Source organism: Megascapheus bottae, chromosome 16 (genome assembly GCF_031878675.1).
Source record: "Megascapheus bottae isolate mThoBot1 chromosome 16, mThoBot2.hap1, whole genome shotgun sequence".
Classification (NCBI taxonomy): Eukaryota; Metazoa; Chordata; class Mammalia; order Rodentia; family Geomyidae; genus Megascapheus; species Megascapheus bottae.
The window spans coordinates 42,344,207-42,360,463 of record NC_143524.1 but is presented as its reverse complement, the minus strand read 5'-3'; the positions used below and the strand labels follow the sequence as shown (position 1 = coordinate 42,360,463).

At 38.8% G+C, this 16,257-nt stretch overlaps 1 protein-coding gene and 1 pseudogene across 1 annotated transcript; both read left to right on the top strand.

Annotated features, from left to right (window-relative positions):
• Positions 1-9,401: 9,401 nt before the first annotated feature.
• On the top strand, positions 9,402-10,416 carry LOC150053415 (olfactory receptor 52I2-like). The gene has a single exon (XM_090349294.1). The coding sequence runs from the start codon at positions 9,439-9,441 to the stop codon at positions 10,414-10,416; it is 978 nt and encodes a 325-aa protein (XP_090205420.1). The 5' UTR covers positions 9,402-9,438.
• A 4,508-nt stretch (positions 10,417-14,924) lies between these two features.
• Positions 14,925-15,917, top strand: LOC150053414 (olfactory receptor 52I2-like; annotated as a pseudogene).
• Positions 15,918-16,257: the final 340 nt, after the last annotated feature.

Genomic DNA, 16,257 nt, shown 5'->3' with positions numbered 1-16,257 from the left:
AAAAAGAGCCCAGGTCCAGATAGATTCACTGCGGAATTCTACAAGACTTTTACAGATGAAATAACACCTCTACTCTTGAAACTCTTCTGAGAAATAGAAACAGAAGGAGCAATACCAAACTCATTTTATGAAGCTAAAATTACTCTCATCCCCAAACCAGGGAAAGACCCAACAAAAAAAGAAAACTACAGACCTATCTCTCTAATGAACACAGATGCAAAACTCCTCAATAAAATATTGGCCAACAGAATCCAGAAACAAATTTAAAAATCATACACTATGATCAAGTAGGCTTCATCCCACAGATGCAAGGCTGGTTTAACATTCGCAAATCAATGTAATACATCACATCAATAGAGCTAAGGATAAGAATCATATGATAATTTCTATGGACGTGGAGAAGGCATTTGACAAAATACAACATCCATTCATGTTGAAAGCACTAGAAAAAATAGGAATAAGAGGTACATTCCTCAAAATAGTGAAAGCCATATATGAAAAACCGACAGCCAGTATTATACTAAATGGTGAAAGACTGGGACCATTCACATTAAAATTAGCAACTAGACAGGGATGCCCACTCTCTCCACTTCTCTTCAATATAGTGCTGGAACCCTTAACCAGAGCAATAAGGCAAGAAAAGGACATCAAAGGGATCCACATAGGGAAAGAAGATATTAAACTACCCTTATTCGCAGACGACATGATCCTCTATTTGAGTGACCCGACAAACTCCACTCGCAAACTTCTAGTTAATAAACCACTTTAGCAAAGTGGAAGGATAAGCAATCAACCTTCAGAAGTCAGTAGCCTTCTTGTACACCAACAATACACAAACAGAAGGCCAAATCAAGAAAATGATCTCATTTGCAATAGCCCCCAAAAGAATAAAATACTTAGGAATATACTTAACCAAAGAAGTAAAGGAATTATTCAATGAAAACTATAAAAGCCTAACGAAAGAAATTAAAGAGGACACTAAGAAATGGAAAGGCATCCCATGCTCATGGCTAGGGAGAACCAATATAGTGAAAATGGCTATACTGCCAAAATTGATATACAAATTCAATGCAATCCCCATCAAAATCTCAAAGACATTCTTTACGGAAATAGAAGATATAATCCAAAGATTCATATGGAACAAGAAAAGACCTAGAATAGCCAAAACAATTCTAGGCAAAAAGAGCAATGCTGGTGGTATTACAATACCAGACTTCAAACTCTAGTATAGAGCCATAATAACAAAAACTGCTTGGTATTGGCACAAAAACAGACCAGAAGATCAGAAGAACAGAATAGAAGACCCAGAAATAGAACCACATACCTATAGGCAACTTGTATTTGACAAAGGAGCCAAAGATATACAATGGAACAAACACAGTCTATTCAATTATTGGTGCTGGCAAAACTGGGCAGCCACATGCAGAAAACTAAAAATTGACCCTAGCCTTTCGCCAGGCACAAGCATTAACTTAAAGTGGATCAAAGACCTCAACGTCAGACCGGAAACCGTGAAACTGCTACATGACAAAATAGGAGAGACACTGGAACTCGTAGGCATAGGCAAAAGATTACTGAACAGAATCCCAGGGTCACAACAGATTAGAGAGAGATTCGATAAATGGGACTACCAAAAATAAAAAGTTTCTGTACAGATAAAAACGTAGTTGCAAAAGTAGAGAGACAGCCAACCAACGGGGAAAAGATATTCACCAACAATACATCTGACAAATGCTTAATATCCAGTATCTACAGGGAACTCAAGAAACTAATCCCCCCAAACCCAATAAACCATTCACTAAATGGGCAAGGGAACTAAAGAGAGACTTATCAGAGAAGAGATTAAAATGGCAGAAAAGCATATGAGAAAATGTTCATCATCTGTGGTCATAAAGGTAATGCAAATAAAAACAACCCTAAGATACCACTTTACCCCAACAAGAATGGCCAAGATTTTGAACTCAGACAATGACAGTTGCTGGAGGGGTTGTGGAGAAAAAGGAATCCCATTACACTGCTGGTGGGAATGCAGACTAGTTCAGCCACTCTGGAAAGCAGTGTGGAGGTTTCTTAAAGAACTGAAAATAGACCTTCCCTACGATCCCGCCATACCACTTCTGGGAATCTATCCTAAACATCATGACCCAAGATATGATAAGGACACCTGCTCAGCTATGTTCATCTCTGCACTATTCACAATAGCCAGGTGATGGAAACAAGCCAGATGCCCTACTGCAGATGAATGGATACAGAAAATGTGGTATATATACACAATAGAATTCTACATAGCCAACAGACAAGATAAAATAATGGCATTCACAGGGAAATGGATGAATCTAGAGCAAATCATGTTGAGTGAGACAAGTCAAGACCTAAGGACCAAAGGCTCATGGTATCCTTAATATGTGGCTATTAAATCCAAAGAGTACAAGAGCGAGGACTCAATAACTGCATACCCAAAGCTATGGACATGGTAATGGAAATATAAACGTAACTATATAGACATAAAAATCTATGACTCTATAGACATAATGTTTTATTTCTTATATGTTCCTATGACATAGAAACCCTTAGCCTAATTTTGATTAACTTCTAAATAGTAAGTCCCAGTGATTGTAAATAGAGATTCCTTCCTTGGACACTTGTTTGTTAAATTGTCATTTAAAATATGATATAAAAATCAACATTAATAAATTCATTAAAAAAAACAAGTAGGAATAAACCTTGGGCAGAAGACTGAAACTGAATCCCTGTCTGTTATCTATTACTAATATCAATTCAAAATGGATCAAAGACCTCAGTATAAAAACTTGAAACTACTACGTAAAGGAATAGAAGAAACCTTAAAACTTATTGAATGTCGAGCCGGGAGTATGGCCTAGTGGTAGAGTACTTGCCTAGCATGCATGAAGACCCAAGTTTGATTCCTCGGTCCCACATATGTAGAAAAAAGCTGGAAGTGGTTCTCTGGCTCAAGTGGTACAGCTCTAGCCCTGAGAAAGTCCAAGGACAGTGCTCAGGCCGTGAGCTCAAGCCCAGGACTGGCAAAAAAAAAAAAAAACAAAAGCAAAGAAAAAAGAAAAAAACCTTACTGGTTGGCATAAAGTCAGATGCTGCTGGCTTACACTTGTAATCTTAAGTACTCAGGAAGCTGAGATCTGAGGATTATGGTTCAAAGCCAGCCTGGGAAGGAAAGAATTTAGTACACTAAAAAGGCAGCCTTCAGACACAGAGAAAATCTTTACCAGCTATATGTCTGTAAGGGCCCTTAATAACAAGAATATTCAGGAACTCAAGCACCAAAACCTCAAAGAATCAAAAATCCAATAAATAATGAATAAAGAACTTGGATATATATTTTGTGAAGACCTGCAAATAACCAAGAAATGAAAAGGTGCTGTTTATCACTAATTATTATAGAATGCACTTTTAACCAAATAAAACAATGTCCAATATTTTTGATTTCCTTTCAGGATGCACTCAGCATTATTTGTCTAACTTTCAGGTATCCTCTGGGGACTTGAAGAAACCAAGACCATTTACTCACTCACTAGACTTCTGCCTCCTCCTGTTATTTGGAAAGCTCTAGTGACAGAACACAGAGAAAAACCCATTCTCTGGAGCAGTTAGAGTTTGAATGATGGGCAGAAGACAAGGAACCTGAGGTGCCCAGGGAAAAAGCAGAACCAGGGAGTGTCTCCTGGGGGAAGTGAAGGAAGATTCTCCTGGGGGGGGGTCTCTGAGAATGATAACACTCAGCCGAACTCTACATTGTTATTTTTGATCTCCTGTGGCACTTGCTGTTTCTCCTGTGTAAATCCCCCTTCCTCTCAGTAGAAACAAACAAGCAAAAAAAAAAATCCTCCAAAATCGCAAAACCAATATTGTTTACCAAAGATGATCAGTGAAAAATGTGGGTAACTGGCCCAGAGATCAGGGGTTGGGGGTCATGGAACATTTAGGTTAAGGTCATACCAGAAAAGAGGATTCAAGTCCCCTTAACCATAAAGGTTGGTAAGGTCTAGAGAGTATGGCTGAGTCCAAGGTATTATTCTGGAAATAATGAGCAAATAAAGGAGGTGGCAGAAAGGAAGAAATGCAGGTCTACTTGGTTCAAAGCTAAGAGAAGGATGGGTAAGTACAATCTTAGGAGAGTGGACAGATAAGATTCAGGGATCAAGAAAAGACTAAGCCTACTTGCTGAGGAAAACAGGATTATCAAACAGAAGCTTGTACTGTTCATCTGAGTTCTAAAATGCTGCTTTCACCTTCCATGAAATTTTTATTTGAAGTTGGAATTTCCCATCCTTCAAAGGGGAAATAAAAAGGTTTTGCATGTCCTATGATTTAGTTATTGAAGATAAGGGCAAAAGAAGGCCAGGCAGGCCTGGAGCTATGTCTTAGTAGAAGCTGATTAGAGGGGTTTTTGTTGGTTTTGTGCTAGTCTGGAGGATTGGGTGCTGTCCCTGAGCTGCTTTTGCTCAAGGCTAGTGCTCTATCACTTGGCCACAGCCCCATTTCTGGCTGCTTTGGGTAGTTTGTGGGAGATAAGAGTCTCTTGGACTGTCTTGCCTGGGCTGACAATTCCAACTGTGATCCTCAGATCTCAGCTCTCCAAGTAATTAGGATTTCAGGCATGAGCCACTGGCACCAGCTTGGTTAGAGCTTTCTGAGAAGGTGGTACCTCAACAACCAGGCAGCCATGGCATCTGAATATTGATCTGGCAGTGAGTATGTGGTATGCTCATGTGTTCACATCATAAAGCTTATCAACCTGTGTGCTTAAGTATCTGCATCTTAGAACATGTGTTTTCTGTCATTTGAAAAGTTAGCAAAAAAAGTAGGAAACGGATAGTGATTTTTAAAAATGACTGGCATGGCAGCTATTGATTTTAGCAAGAAAACTTAGTAGAAATAATGTCAGTGAAATAAACATTGTAGAGAGGGAAAAACTGTCTAAATCAAAGGACTTGTTTTTTTTTTGACAAAGGAGGGTGGGAAATCTCTTGTAATCTTGTTACAGAAGAAAGACAAGAAGGGGTAAAAAAAAAATAACCCCGTTCCAACTGGCCTTGGGGAGGTAGCCAGGGCTGGATCGGGGAAGGACTGGGTGGGCATAAGCCAAAGTTGCCCTCAGAAGGAAGTGGAGTTCTGCAGGACAGCCAGGAGAGAAGACGCTGGAGCAGAGCTAATGGGGGCAGCAGTCATTGTGGAGCTTTAGGCAGTGGAGATCACACTGGATTCCTTGCATGCAGAATGCAGGCAGCTGTCTTAGGCATATCTAAACAACTCTTCTGCTATGAAAGCTCTGTTCATCCTCTCCTGAGCTATCACTCAAGGTGTCTCACCTAATGGCTCTACTCAACAGGGTTCTCAGGAATTATCTGCAGAGTTCATTTCTTCACTCAATCTATGTCATTCCATTAGCATTTTGGGTTTAGTTACTAGTCTATATGTATCCATGAATGATATGTTTCAAGTCCGGAGATTTTTTTTCTTATTTACAAAATTCTGTCTGCTAGGAAGTCAGCAGAATTCTCAATTGTTGTAATAACCCACTAGGTAGGCTGAGACCTTAATAGATGCAATCTTAGGGCAAGAAGGTCTGAGGTAGATCAGTTGAATTTAACACGATCTGACCCACATGGGGGATCTCAGGATGGCCCTCAGACAAAACCACAAGTGTGCATCTTCAGGAAGTTGAATGATCTGAGAACACGAGGAAAAGCAGCTGATAGCGCAATTTAGTTCAGATCAAAGATGCTTATTATGCCCATTTCCACTCCATAGTTTATGTGATTTCATTTTGGCTAGGGTTGCTATATGGTAATTGTACCTTTAAAAACTTAATTGTCAGAGTGATGTACAGAGGGGTCACAGTTACATATTTAAAGTAGTGAGTACATTGCTACTCCAACACTATCTCCACTCACATTTTTCTCCTGATTTCCCTCCCCCAGGTCGCCCCCCACTGTAAAGTTAATTTCCAACATATTGTCTTGTGATTATTGCTGTTACATTGTTTTTTTCTTTGTCTCATCATTTTGTTGTTCTCCTTCTTTTCCCAAATTCAAATAAACATCTATACAATACACCAGGTCCCAAAATCACATAGAGTGGCTCTACCTTAAAATAACTTAGAGTTTGATTTTAGAGATGGACTGTAGAACAAGGACATCCTGAAACCACTAGCACAACAATGTTCATTGTAGCACTATTTACCATAGCAAAGATATGGAACCAACCCAGATGTCCCTCACTTGATGAGTGGATCAACAAGATATGGTATTTATACATAATGGAATTCTATGGTGCTGTCAGAAAGAATGACATCACCCCATTTGTAAGGAAATGGAAAGACTTGGAAAAAAATCACATTAAGTGAAGTAAGCCAGACTGAAAGGAACATAGGCTCAATGGCTTCCCTCATTTGTCATAATTAGTAGAAACCTTGGACTCTCCTAGCAGAGATTTACAATAGAACAAAATCTAGATACATAAGGTCATATAGAATGACAGTAAATGACAGGACCTCCAGGATATAGAAACAAAAGCCATATAAAGAGTGATTGTTGTCCTTAATGTATTATTATCCCTCATCTCTTTTGCTGTCCCTTGGTTATCTCATATTGTTACAGTATTTTACCTAGTTATCTGATATATTGTATATATGCGTATTTGGTTATTTAAAGTCGGATAGGGAAGGGAGGAAAACAAGATGAGGGGCAGGTAGGGGAGGGAAATGGGGACCATGTCATGAGAAAGGATATCAATGTTGTGAAGTAATGCACCTTCTATCTGGTGAATATTATGTAACCCTTCTATTAGTTACAATAAAAACATATGAAAGAAATAAATTGTTAATGACTTCCAAAAAAGAGATGGATTGTAGATAAGTGAAAAGGAGTCCTTTTATCAGAAGTGACAATAGGAAAAATGCCATCATGCAGACAGAAGTCCTAAACTGTAGATGTCCTAGAAAGGAACAGAAGATTATTAACTTCTATGTCACAATGGCATGAAAGTCTACTGAGTGAGACCTGTCAGTGGAAGATCACAAGAATACAAGAGAAAACTTGGAGGCGTTGTAGATAGGTTGTGTTGATGTTTCTTTTTCTGTAGTTTTTAGCTGCTATTTTTACCCATTAAGTGTATTATCTGGAACACTCTACAACTACATAATTATTTTCTTCACTAGGATTTATTGAACATTTATGTGCCAAACATTAGGCTAAGGATTTTAAATAGCTTCTCATCTGAAAACTCCTCTTTGACCTAGGGACCATAATCTCCATGTTGACCAAATTAAAGGTTGGAAAATTTGCATAATTTGACCCAAACCAATTTTCTAGAAAATGAGAATAGGGTATTTAGTCTGGTGAGTATGACTCTGGTAACAATACTTTGGGCCACTTTTTTTTTTTTGCTTCTTGCAGATGAAGAATCATGAGCACTTTTAGAGTAATAGACTAATGAAGGATCTGTATGCTATATTCTAAGGGAAACTCAAGGGTCCATAAAAAGATTAATTATTACCTCCCCAAACTGAATGATACCAACGAATGATGAAGAATCTGCTGGGTGTTCTCAGAATTCTGTGTATGAGTTATACATGTTCAAACCTCTACATGAAAGCATACAACCTAAAGGAAAGGAAGTCTTATTTGTTATATATTCTACAGTTTCTTGATTAATCATCCCAAGAACTTTTACTTCTGATGGTTACAGTGGGAAAAAAATCTGTTCTTGTATCTCAACATATTACATACTTGCTAGATAAGAACAGATGTAATATTAAATTAAATCATTATCAACTGTCTTGTGTGAATGACCTAAATTACAATTCAAGAAATACGGTTAGATTACAGATATTACCATTAGCCTAGTACTGGAATATACTAAGTTCATTAAATATCCTACAATCTCTAAAGGATAAAACTTACTATCTTTTCAAGTGTCATGTTAGTTTAATATGAAGATAAGATTAGTTATAATGAGGAATCAACTGCTTGTAGTAGGATTCATCTTACTATTGCCACATGATTTCATGTGTATTTTGTCATTGAATCAAGCACAGTAGGAAAACCTAGCTGAAAGTTAGAGATTATGAAAATTTTTAGGCAGTTTATTATCTGTTCTCTTTTCTCTCTCTCCCTCCTTCCCTCCTTCCTTCTGTTCCTCCTTCCCTTCCTCCCTCCTTCCCTCCCTCCCTCCCTTCTTCTCCTTCCTTCCTTCCTTCCTTCCTTCCTTCCTTCCTTCCTTCCTTCCTTCCTTCCTTCCTTCTGTCTTCCTTCCTTTTATCCTCCTATATTTATTACCCTTAAGTAGTTGCACAAAAAGGTTTCAAGGATGGGGGATTTAGCTCAGTGGAAGACCACTTGCCTGACAAGTGTAAAGCCCTGAATTTGGTCCTCAGCTCTTAAAAAAGGGGGGGGGGCAAAAAAGTTTGTAAATACCATGTATCCAGGTCAAAGTCATCCCTTTCGTCATCCTTCCCCATACATGTGATGTGATATTTCCTAATAATCTTACTTTTAACTCATTAACAAAATTTAATATGCTTCCTTCATGTTTTGTTTAGGCATCATCCCAAGAATAAATAATATGGCATTTGACCTCAAGAAAGTCAATGCTTAATCAACATGTTTCAACTTTCAATAGCTGAGCATAGAGATGAAAAGAATTGTTTCCTTGGCTTACTACTGATTCAGCTGAAACTCTAATAATGAAGGTAAATATTACATTTTTACTTGGGTTTGAACTCAAGCATTATGCTCTCTCTTGGATTTTTTGCTCAAGATCAGAGCTTGAACTTTTGAGCCATACTTCAGCCCAGCATTTTACCTGGTTAACTGGAAACAGAGTCTCAAGGATGGACTGGTTATGAAGGCGCGAGTCACAAGCGTTCAATACATATTTTTCTTTTTAATGAACTTGGGCTCTACAGCTCAGGAGCACTTAGTAAAGGACCTGAAGCGAAGGCTCACAGTTGAGTGTACACAGTGAAATCATGGATAGAATACTGGACTTGTCCACACAGATTTCTTGTAGATGAGCGTGGAAGATTTCATTAAAACTCAGAAAAGGTGTGTGTGTGTGTGTGTGTGTGTGTGTGTGTGTGTGTGTGTGTGTGTGTGTGTAAGAGAGAAAGGGTGAGACTGGAAAGAGAGAGAGAGAGCGGGAACAGAGGGAAGGGAGGGAGGGAGAGAGAGCAGGGAGGAGGAACACAAGAATGTATCCTTGAATTTTGAGTAGAAAGGTATGAGTCTTGACAAGGATGGAAGATGTACCAGGAAAACAAACACAGATTTATTTTTCTGATTTGAGAATACCACTCAAATGAGAATATTCTTAGGATTTACTAAAATGAAAGATGTGAATATATCTGATAGAGCTGTATCATATTCTTTCATTGCCTTTGTACTGTATAAGAAAGCAATGTCCCTGATGCTGCTGGGTCCAACTTACAACGACACAATGGAGACCCCTGCCACCTTCATCCTTGTGGGCATTCCGGGTTTGCAGTCTTCCTATCTTGGGCTGGCTATCTTCCTGGGTACTCTGTACACCATAGCCCTGTTAGGAAACACTCTCATCATGACTGTGGTCTGCATGGATTCTTCTCTCCAAGAGCCCATGTATTGCTTCCTGTGTGTTCTGGCTGCTGTGGACATGGTCATGGCCTCCTCTGTGGTACCCAAGATGGTGAGCCTCTTCTGCTCAGGAGACAGCTCCATCGGCTTTCATGCCTGTTTCACTCAGATGTACATTGTCCATTCAGCCACAGCTGTGGAGTCAGGACTGCTACTGGCCATGGCCTTTGATCGCTATGTGGCCATCTGCAAGCCCCTGCACTACAGTAGGATTCTCACCTCGAAAATGGTGCTGGGAATGTGTGTGGCCATCATCATCAGAGCTGCCATGTTCATCACTCCACTGATTTGGATGTTGACTTATCTTCCTTTCTGTGACTCCACTGTGGTTCCCCATTCCTACTGTGAACACACAGCTGTGGCTAAGTTAGCATGTGCTGACCCCATGCCCAGCAGTCTGTACAGTTTGATTTGTTCCTCCATTCTCGTGGGCTCTGATGTGGCCTTCATTGCTGCCTCCTATGTCTTGATTCTCAGGGCAGTATTTGGTCTTTCTTCAAAGAATGCTCAGCAGAAGGCATTAAGCACTTGTGGGTCCCACGTGGGGGTCATGGCTCTGTACTATCTGCCTGGCATGGCATCCATTTATGTAGCTTGGTTAGGGCAGGGGTTTGTGCCCTTGCACACGCAAGTGTTGTTAGCAGATTTGTACCTGATCATCCCACCCACCTTAAATCCCATCATTTATGGTATCAGGACCAAACAAATAAGAGAGAGAATGTGGACTTTGGTATTTTGCTGCCCCTTGACCACAGTAGCCTAAAAGCTTCAGGTCTTGAGTTTTCCAACTAATGGCCACAAAGCTTTATAGCCTATGGAGCTGAATTTGTTTACCCAGAACTATGGGCGGTTAAGAATGGAGCTGTATATTTTAACTTCACATAATTTTTCAGTTTTCAGGAAGAAAAGGAACGAGAGTGTCTGGCTTTGTGAAAACAATTTATGAAAACATTTTCAGTGGTTTCATTCAATCTATTCAATATCAATATGGTTGTGGAGACAATGTAGTTTTGGAACTTTTGTTGTATTCACTTTGGTTATATATTTCTAATGTTAACCTCCTACAAGAGTCTTCATTTTAGAAACATGTCCTTTGGCAGTTTTTAATTTCCCATCTCACACTCATTTGTCCAAAGTGGTAGAACATGAGCCTTGAGGAAAACATGCTTCGGGACAGTGTGTAGGCCTTAAATTCAAGGCCCATGACCAATAACAACAACAGAAAAAAGAGAAAGAAACATAAAAGGAATCTTAAAAACTCTAAAGGGTTTACTGATTCTTCAGAAATGGGTGTTAATTTGAAATTTCATAGATGAGCTATGTCTATGGAATCTCCACTTCAGAGACATATGAAATGCAGGGAAATCAGCATAACAATAAAGGTAAATAAAAATGGGATTCCATTAAGAAATTCATCATAGAGACATAAATGATAAGAAACAATAAGATACTAATATAATTGAAAAATATTATTGAAATAAAAAACACAATAGAGAGCTTCCACAACAGATTTGATCAAGAGGAATTATTTTGTTACTTGAAAATCACTCTGAAAAATTAACATTGTTAAACAAAGAAACCAAGCAAGTAATCAAAAAGGAATAAATGAAAAAACCAATGAAAACCTATGAGGTTTATGGGACACAGAGAAACAACTACATATATGCAGAGTGGGAATGTAAACCTATTTCACAAATCATGGGTGAAACTTTCCAAATCTTATAAGCGAAATGGACGCGTCGTGGAAGCATATTATAGTAAAGGTGCAAAAAAATGTAAATCCTAAAACTAGCAGGAAAAAAAAGTATCAAAGTTTTTTATAGGAAGTTCCGTCAGACTTAGAACAATCTCAGCAGAAACCTCACAAGCTAAAAGTCAATGGGAAAACATATTCAAAGTATTGAAAAAAAAACAAAACAAAAAAAGAGAAAACAACAACAGAGACAACAAGAACTTCCAACCAATAATACTACAAGCAGCAAAATTACTCTTTGAAACTGAAAGATAGTCTTTTCCAGATACTCAGAAAGTGAGGACACTCAGCACTACCAGGGAAGTCTTCCAAAGAATATGCAAGGGAATTCACTACTAGAAATGACTATCCATAACTATTACCATTTCAATCCAGAAATATCCATTCCAGTGCCTGTTAGAATAACAAAGGCAGGAAAGAGAAGGGGAAGGAAACTGATTTAGTAAAGTACATAGAAGAGACAGTAGAAGCTCTGTTCTGTTTCCCTTCTTGGGACCGTGGTCAGGGTCCTGTGGAAGGCAGATGTCACTGTATTCAGGCATAGGGAAGGATCTGACAGCTCGCAATTAAACAGCTGTAGTACTTGTACATAAAAGTTTCAGTTGTTTCAAAGCAAGAGAATAAACCTTAAGAAGTGCTTGTAATGTATTCACTACCTGATGAATATAACTGTAACACCTCTATACATCCTCTTGACAATAAAATAAAAAGTAAAAATAAAATAAATCATTATGGGAAAAAAAAGAAGTGCTTGTAACAAATATTTAACATGAAGGTAATGTTCTTCATTAGTAAACCTCCATAGTATATGCCTAAACTGTAGCCAAATACCCTCAGAGAGGGTTGTGTCCCTCTAACCTGTCATGGTATGATGATCCTGCATTGTAGCAATTTTACTTCAGGGCACGTCCAATCAAAGAATTGAAATCCTGATCTCGAAGAGATGTTTATTGACATTCATTTTCACAAGAGCACCTAGCTACAGTACTGGATGTACAAAAAAGAAAGAAAAAGTACTAGGGTTTCTAGAATTTGTATCTGGATTTTGGCTTACCACACATTTTGTGGTCTTATAGGTACCTCATCTTTGTCTAGAAAGTATAAATATAATGATGGCAGCTATTCAGAGTACTGTGGAAATTGAAGGAGAAAAATCATTGAAAAGTACCTATGTGGAATAAAGCAGATCTTTGCAAATATATTGTTCGATGCTTTTAAATTTTCTTTTCAGGATGTACCATTTACATATCTACCAGGGACCTGAGTAAACAAAGACCATTCAGTCCCTAGGCTTCTGCCCCTTCCTGCAATCTGGAAAGTTCCAGGGACAGAAAACAAAGAAAAAGTAGTTTCTAGAGGAGTTCCAGTAGTCGGATGATGGGAAGGAGACAAGGGAAGTGAAATCAGTAGGGAAAAGAGGCTGTATGAGTGTCTAGTGGGAAACAGAGCTCCTACCGGGAGATCTTTGAAAAGAACACTATTTAGCAGAACTCGACATTGCTATGTTATTTCCTTTCCTGGGGCTCTTACTGTTCTTCCTGAATCAAGTGGTTTAGGAGGAATTAGATGAATGCAAAATGCCAAGTGAGAAGGCATTCAGTAAGACATTAGTAGAAATGATCTTTGTCCCATTTGTGTCACTGAAAAAAATATCTTCATTGGAGCAGGACTTTTGCGCATACATATCCCTTTTTCTTTCCTTTTTTTTGCCAGTCTTTGGGCTTAACCTCAGGGCTTGGGTACTGTTCTTGAGTTTTTTTTTTTTACATCAAGGCAAATGCTCCACCCACGAATTGAGACATTGATTGCACATCTGGGTTTTTGGTGGTTAATTGGTGAGGGTGGTTTTTTTTTTTTGTGGTTATTCATGAACTTTCCTGACCTTGTTGGCTTCAAACTGTGGTTTTCAGATCTCTGAGTAGTTAATGCATGGCTTGTGTTGTATTCTAAGAGAAATTCAGGATTCCTAAAAGAAGATTGATACTCTCCAGTGTAGAAATGCTTACTGTAAAATGTGTTCCCAGAATGCTGAGCCATGTACATATGCCCAATCACAGAGTGAATTCTGGAAACAAAATATTCTAAAGGGAAAAGGATGAAAGAGCATACAGGAATAGCATAAGCTATTATTTCCAATGCCATCTTTCAGGTCTACTCTCATAAAATCATTTGATTACACATTCTATGCTATGGCAAAAGCTGAAGACAGTAATAATGACTTGTCAAATTGTCAAGCTGTGCAGGGTGGAGCTTCTTTTGTCTTGCTAAAACTGGCGAAGGGAAGTAAAATATAGTTTTATGGTAACTATTTATAGTTATTTCCCAAGGATTGATTTTAGGTGTTTCAGCTCTTTGGAGTCACACCTGGAAAGACCTGTCCCTTATACCTTATGTCCTGTAAACTTGCTATGTGATAATCTCATTTAAATTATATCAACCTGTCCTTTGTGGAGGTTTGATCTATCTTACAAATCAGTGTGATTGTGAATTTCAGGGAATGAAAAAGGCAAATGTTATTCACCAAAGTCACCAGCTCATACTGTGTTCATATAAAAGGTCCTCACAAAGTAAATGTGTATTCACATACAAAAGAAGTGTTCATCACTTCCTGATGTTCTGGAGTGTCTTGGTAGAAGGGATTCACTATATGAGGAACCATCAAAACTTATGGCGGGTGTTCATTTATAGAGTGAAGTCATATACCTGGCTTTGAGTGAAGCCCTAAACTCTTATGTATGCCTATTTCTTCAAAAATCTAGTACAATAGGTTGTGTATTAGCTCCTACCGAATGAGAGTATTATTTTTTTTATTTTGGGGGGGAAGAGTATATTTAATGATCTGACTTTCATAAACCATAAAGATACTTCTTTATATTTTTCTCTGGCTAATGTAATGAAAATACAAAATGTGACATGGTCAAACTCAAGAATTTGATTACTTAATCCAACAATTATTAACGTCACTAAGCAAAGAGATAAACGACAAATTCTTTCCTCTAATTTGTCATTGATTTTGTGTGACTGTGACTGTTGACTAGTAGAATGTGGGCACATATCTTTTTTGGTGTGCTGTTTTTCCACAGCCATTTAAAATAAGGGCACACAAGTGATATACACTTGGGTGCATACAATAAAATCAGACATTAGAACTGTCAACAGGAGAGCTTGTATGCACACTCAAAAGAGAGTTACTTAGCTTCACCTGAACATGGAAGAAATAGAACAGAGACTTTCCTAAGGAGGAAACTCAAGAAGTAATCTTTGCAGTACGATTAGAAATTAGTAAGGTAAATTAGTCTTGAGAAGAATGGAAATGAAGCAAGATGGCTCAATTAGATACCATTTTTTGACCAAAGAAATCAACCAAGCTGGGGTTTACATGAGGATTTACCAACATGACAGATGGATATGCATATGTATATATGGATATGCGTATATATAATATTTCAATATATATAATATATTTAACAGAATTCCTGATTTTCTGTACTCATTTTACACTTAATTTAGGAAAAGTGTCACTGGTGATACTTTGGCCAACTTAAAATGACACAATGGAGCCCCCTGCCACCTTCATCCTTGTGGGCATTCCGGGTTTGCAGTCTTCCTATCTTGGGCTGGCTATCTTCCTGGGTGCTCTGTACACCATAGCCCTGTTAGGAAACACTCTCATCATGACTGTGGTCTGCATGGATTCTTGTCTCCAAGAGCCCATGTATTGCTTCCTGTGTGTTCTGGCTGCTGTGGACATGGTCATGGCCTCCTCTGTGGTACCCAAGATGGTGAGCCTCTTCTGCTCGGGAGACAGCTCCATCGGCTTTCATGCCTGTTTTGCTCAGATGGCTTTTGTCCATACGGCCACAGCTGTGGAGTCAGGACTGCTGCTGGCCATGGCCTTTGATCGCTATGTGGCCATCTGCAAGTCCCTGCACTACAGTAGGATTCTCACCTCGAAAATGGTGCTGGGAATGTGTGTGGCCAGCATCATCAGAGCTGCTATAGCTATGACTCCACTGAGCTGGATGTTGACTCATCTTCCTTTCTGTGACTCCATTGTCGTTTCCCACTTCTACTGTGAACACACAGCTGTGGCTAAGTTAGCATGTGCTGACCCCGTGCCAGCAGTCTGTACAGTTTGATTTGTTCCTCCATTCTCGTGGGCTCTGATGTGGCCTTCATTGGTGCCTCCTATGTCTCGATTGTCAGGCAGTATTTGGTCATGCAGTATTTGGTCAGGCAGTATTTGGTCATGCAGAGTGGAAGGCATGTAGTTCCCATGTGTGGGTCATGGCCCTGTTTCATCTCCCTGGTATGTCATCTGTATGTGTTGCCTGGCTAGGGCTAGACACAGTGCCTTTTCACATACATGTTTTGTTGGCAGACTTGTACCTGAGCATTCCAGTCACCTAAAACCCCACTATTTATGGTATTTGAACCAAAAAAAAGTACAGGAGACACTAGGGAGATTGATGCTGTATTTGTTCTATAATTTCTGCAGTCAGCGTTCATGAACACAACAAACCTGATGAGTGTGTGTGTGTGTGTGTGTTATTAGCTTTCCAGCCAACTGAAAGAAAAAAAAGAAAGAAAGTGGCTTACAGGTCTCCAGAGCTGCAACGGTTTACCTGGTAGTGAAGGAAGGAACTCAGAGGTGAAGCTGTAAGAGTATACTTGAAGAAGTTTCAATTTTAACAGAAATGTGAATGTATATGGGATGATTTGGATGCTCTGACATTTATAATGATTTTATTTTGTATGCGTATAAGAATCATAGACTAGTGATTATTATCTTCTGACCCACATTTCTAACATTCATGTCCCTGCATGCCTTGTTCTTTCAATATCTTCTCC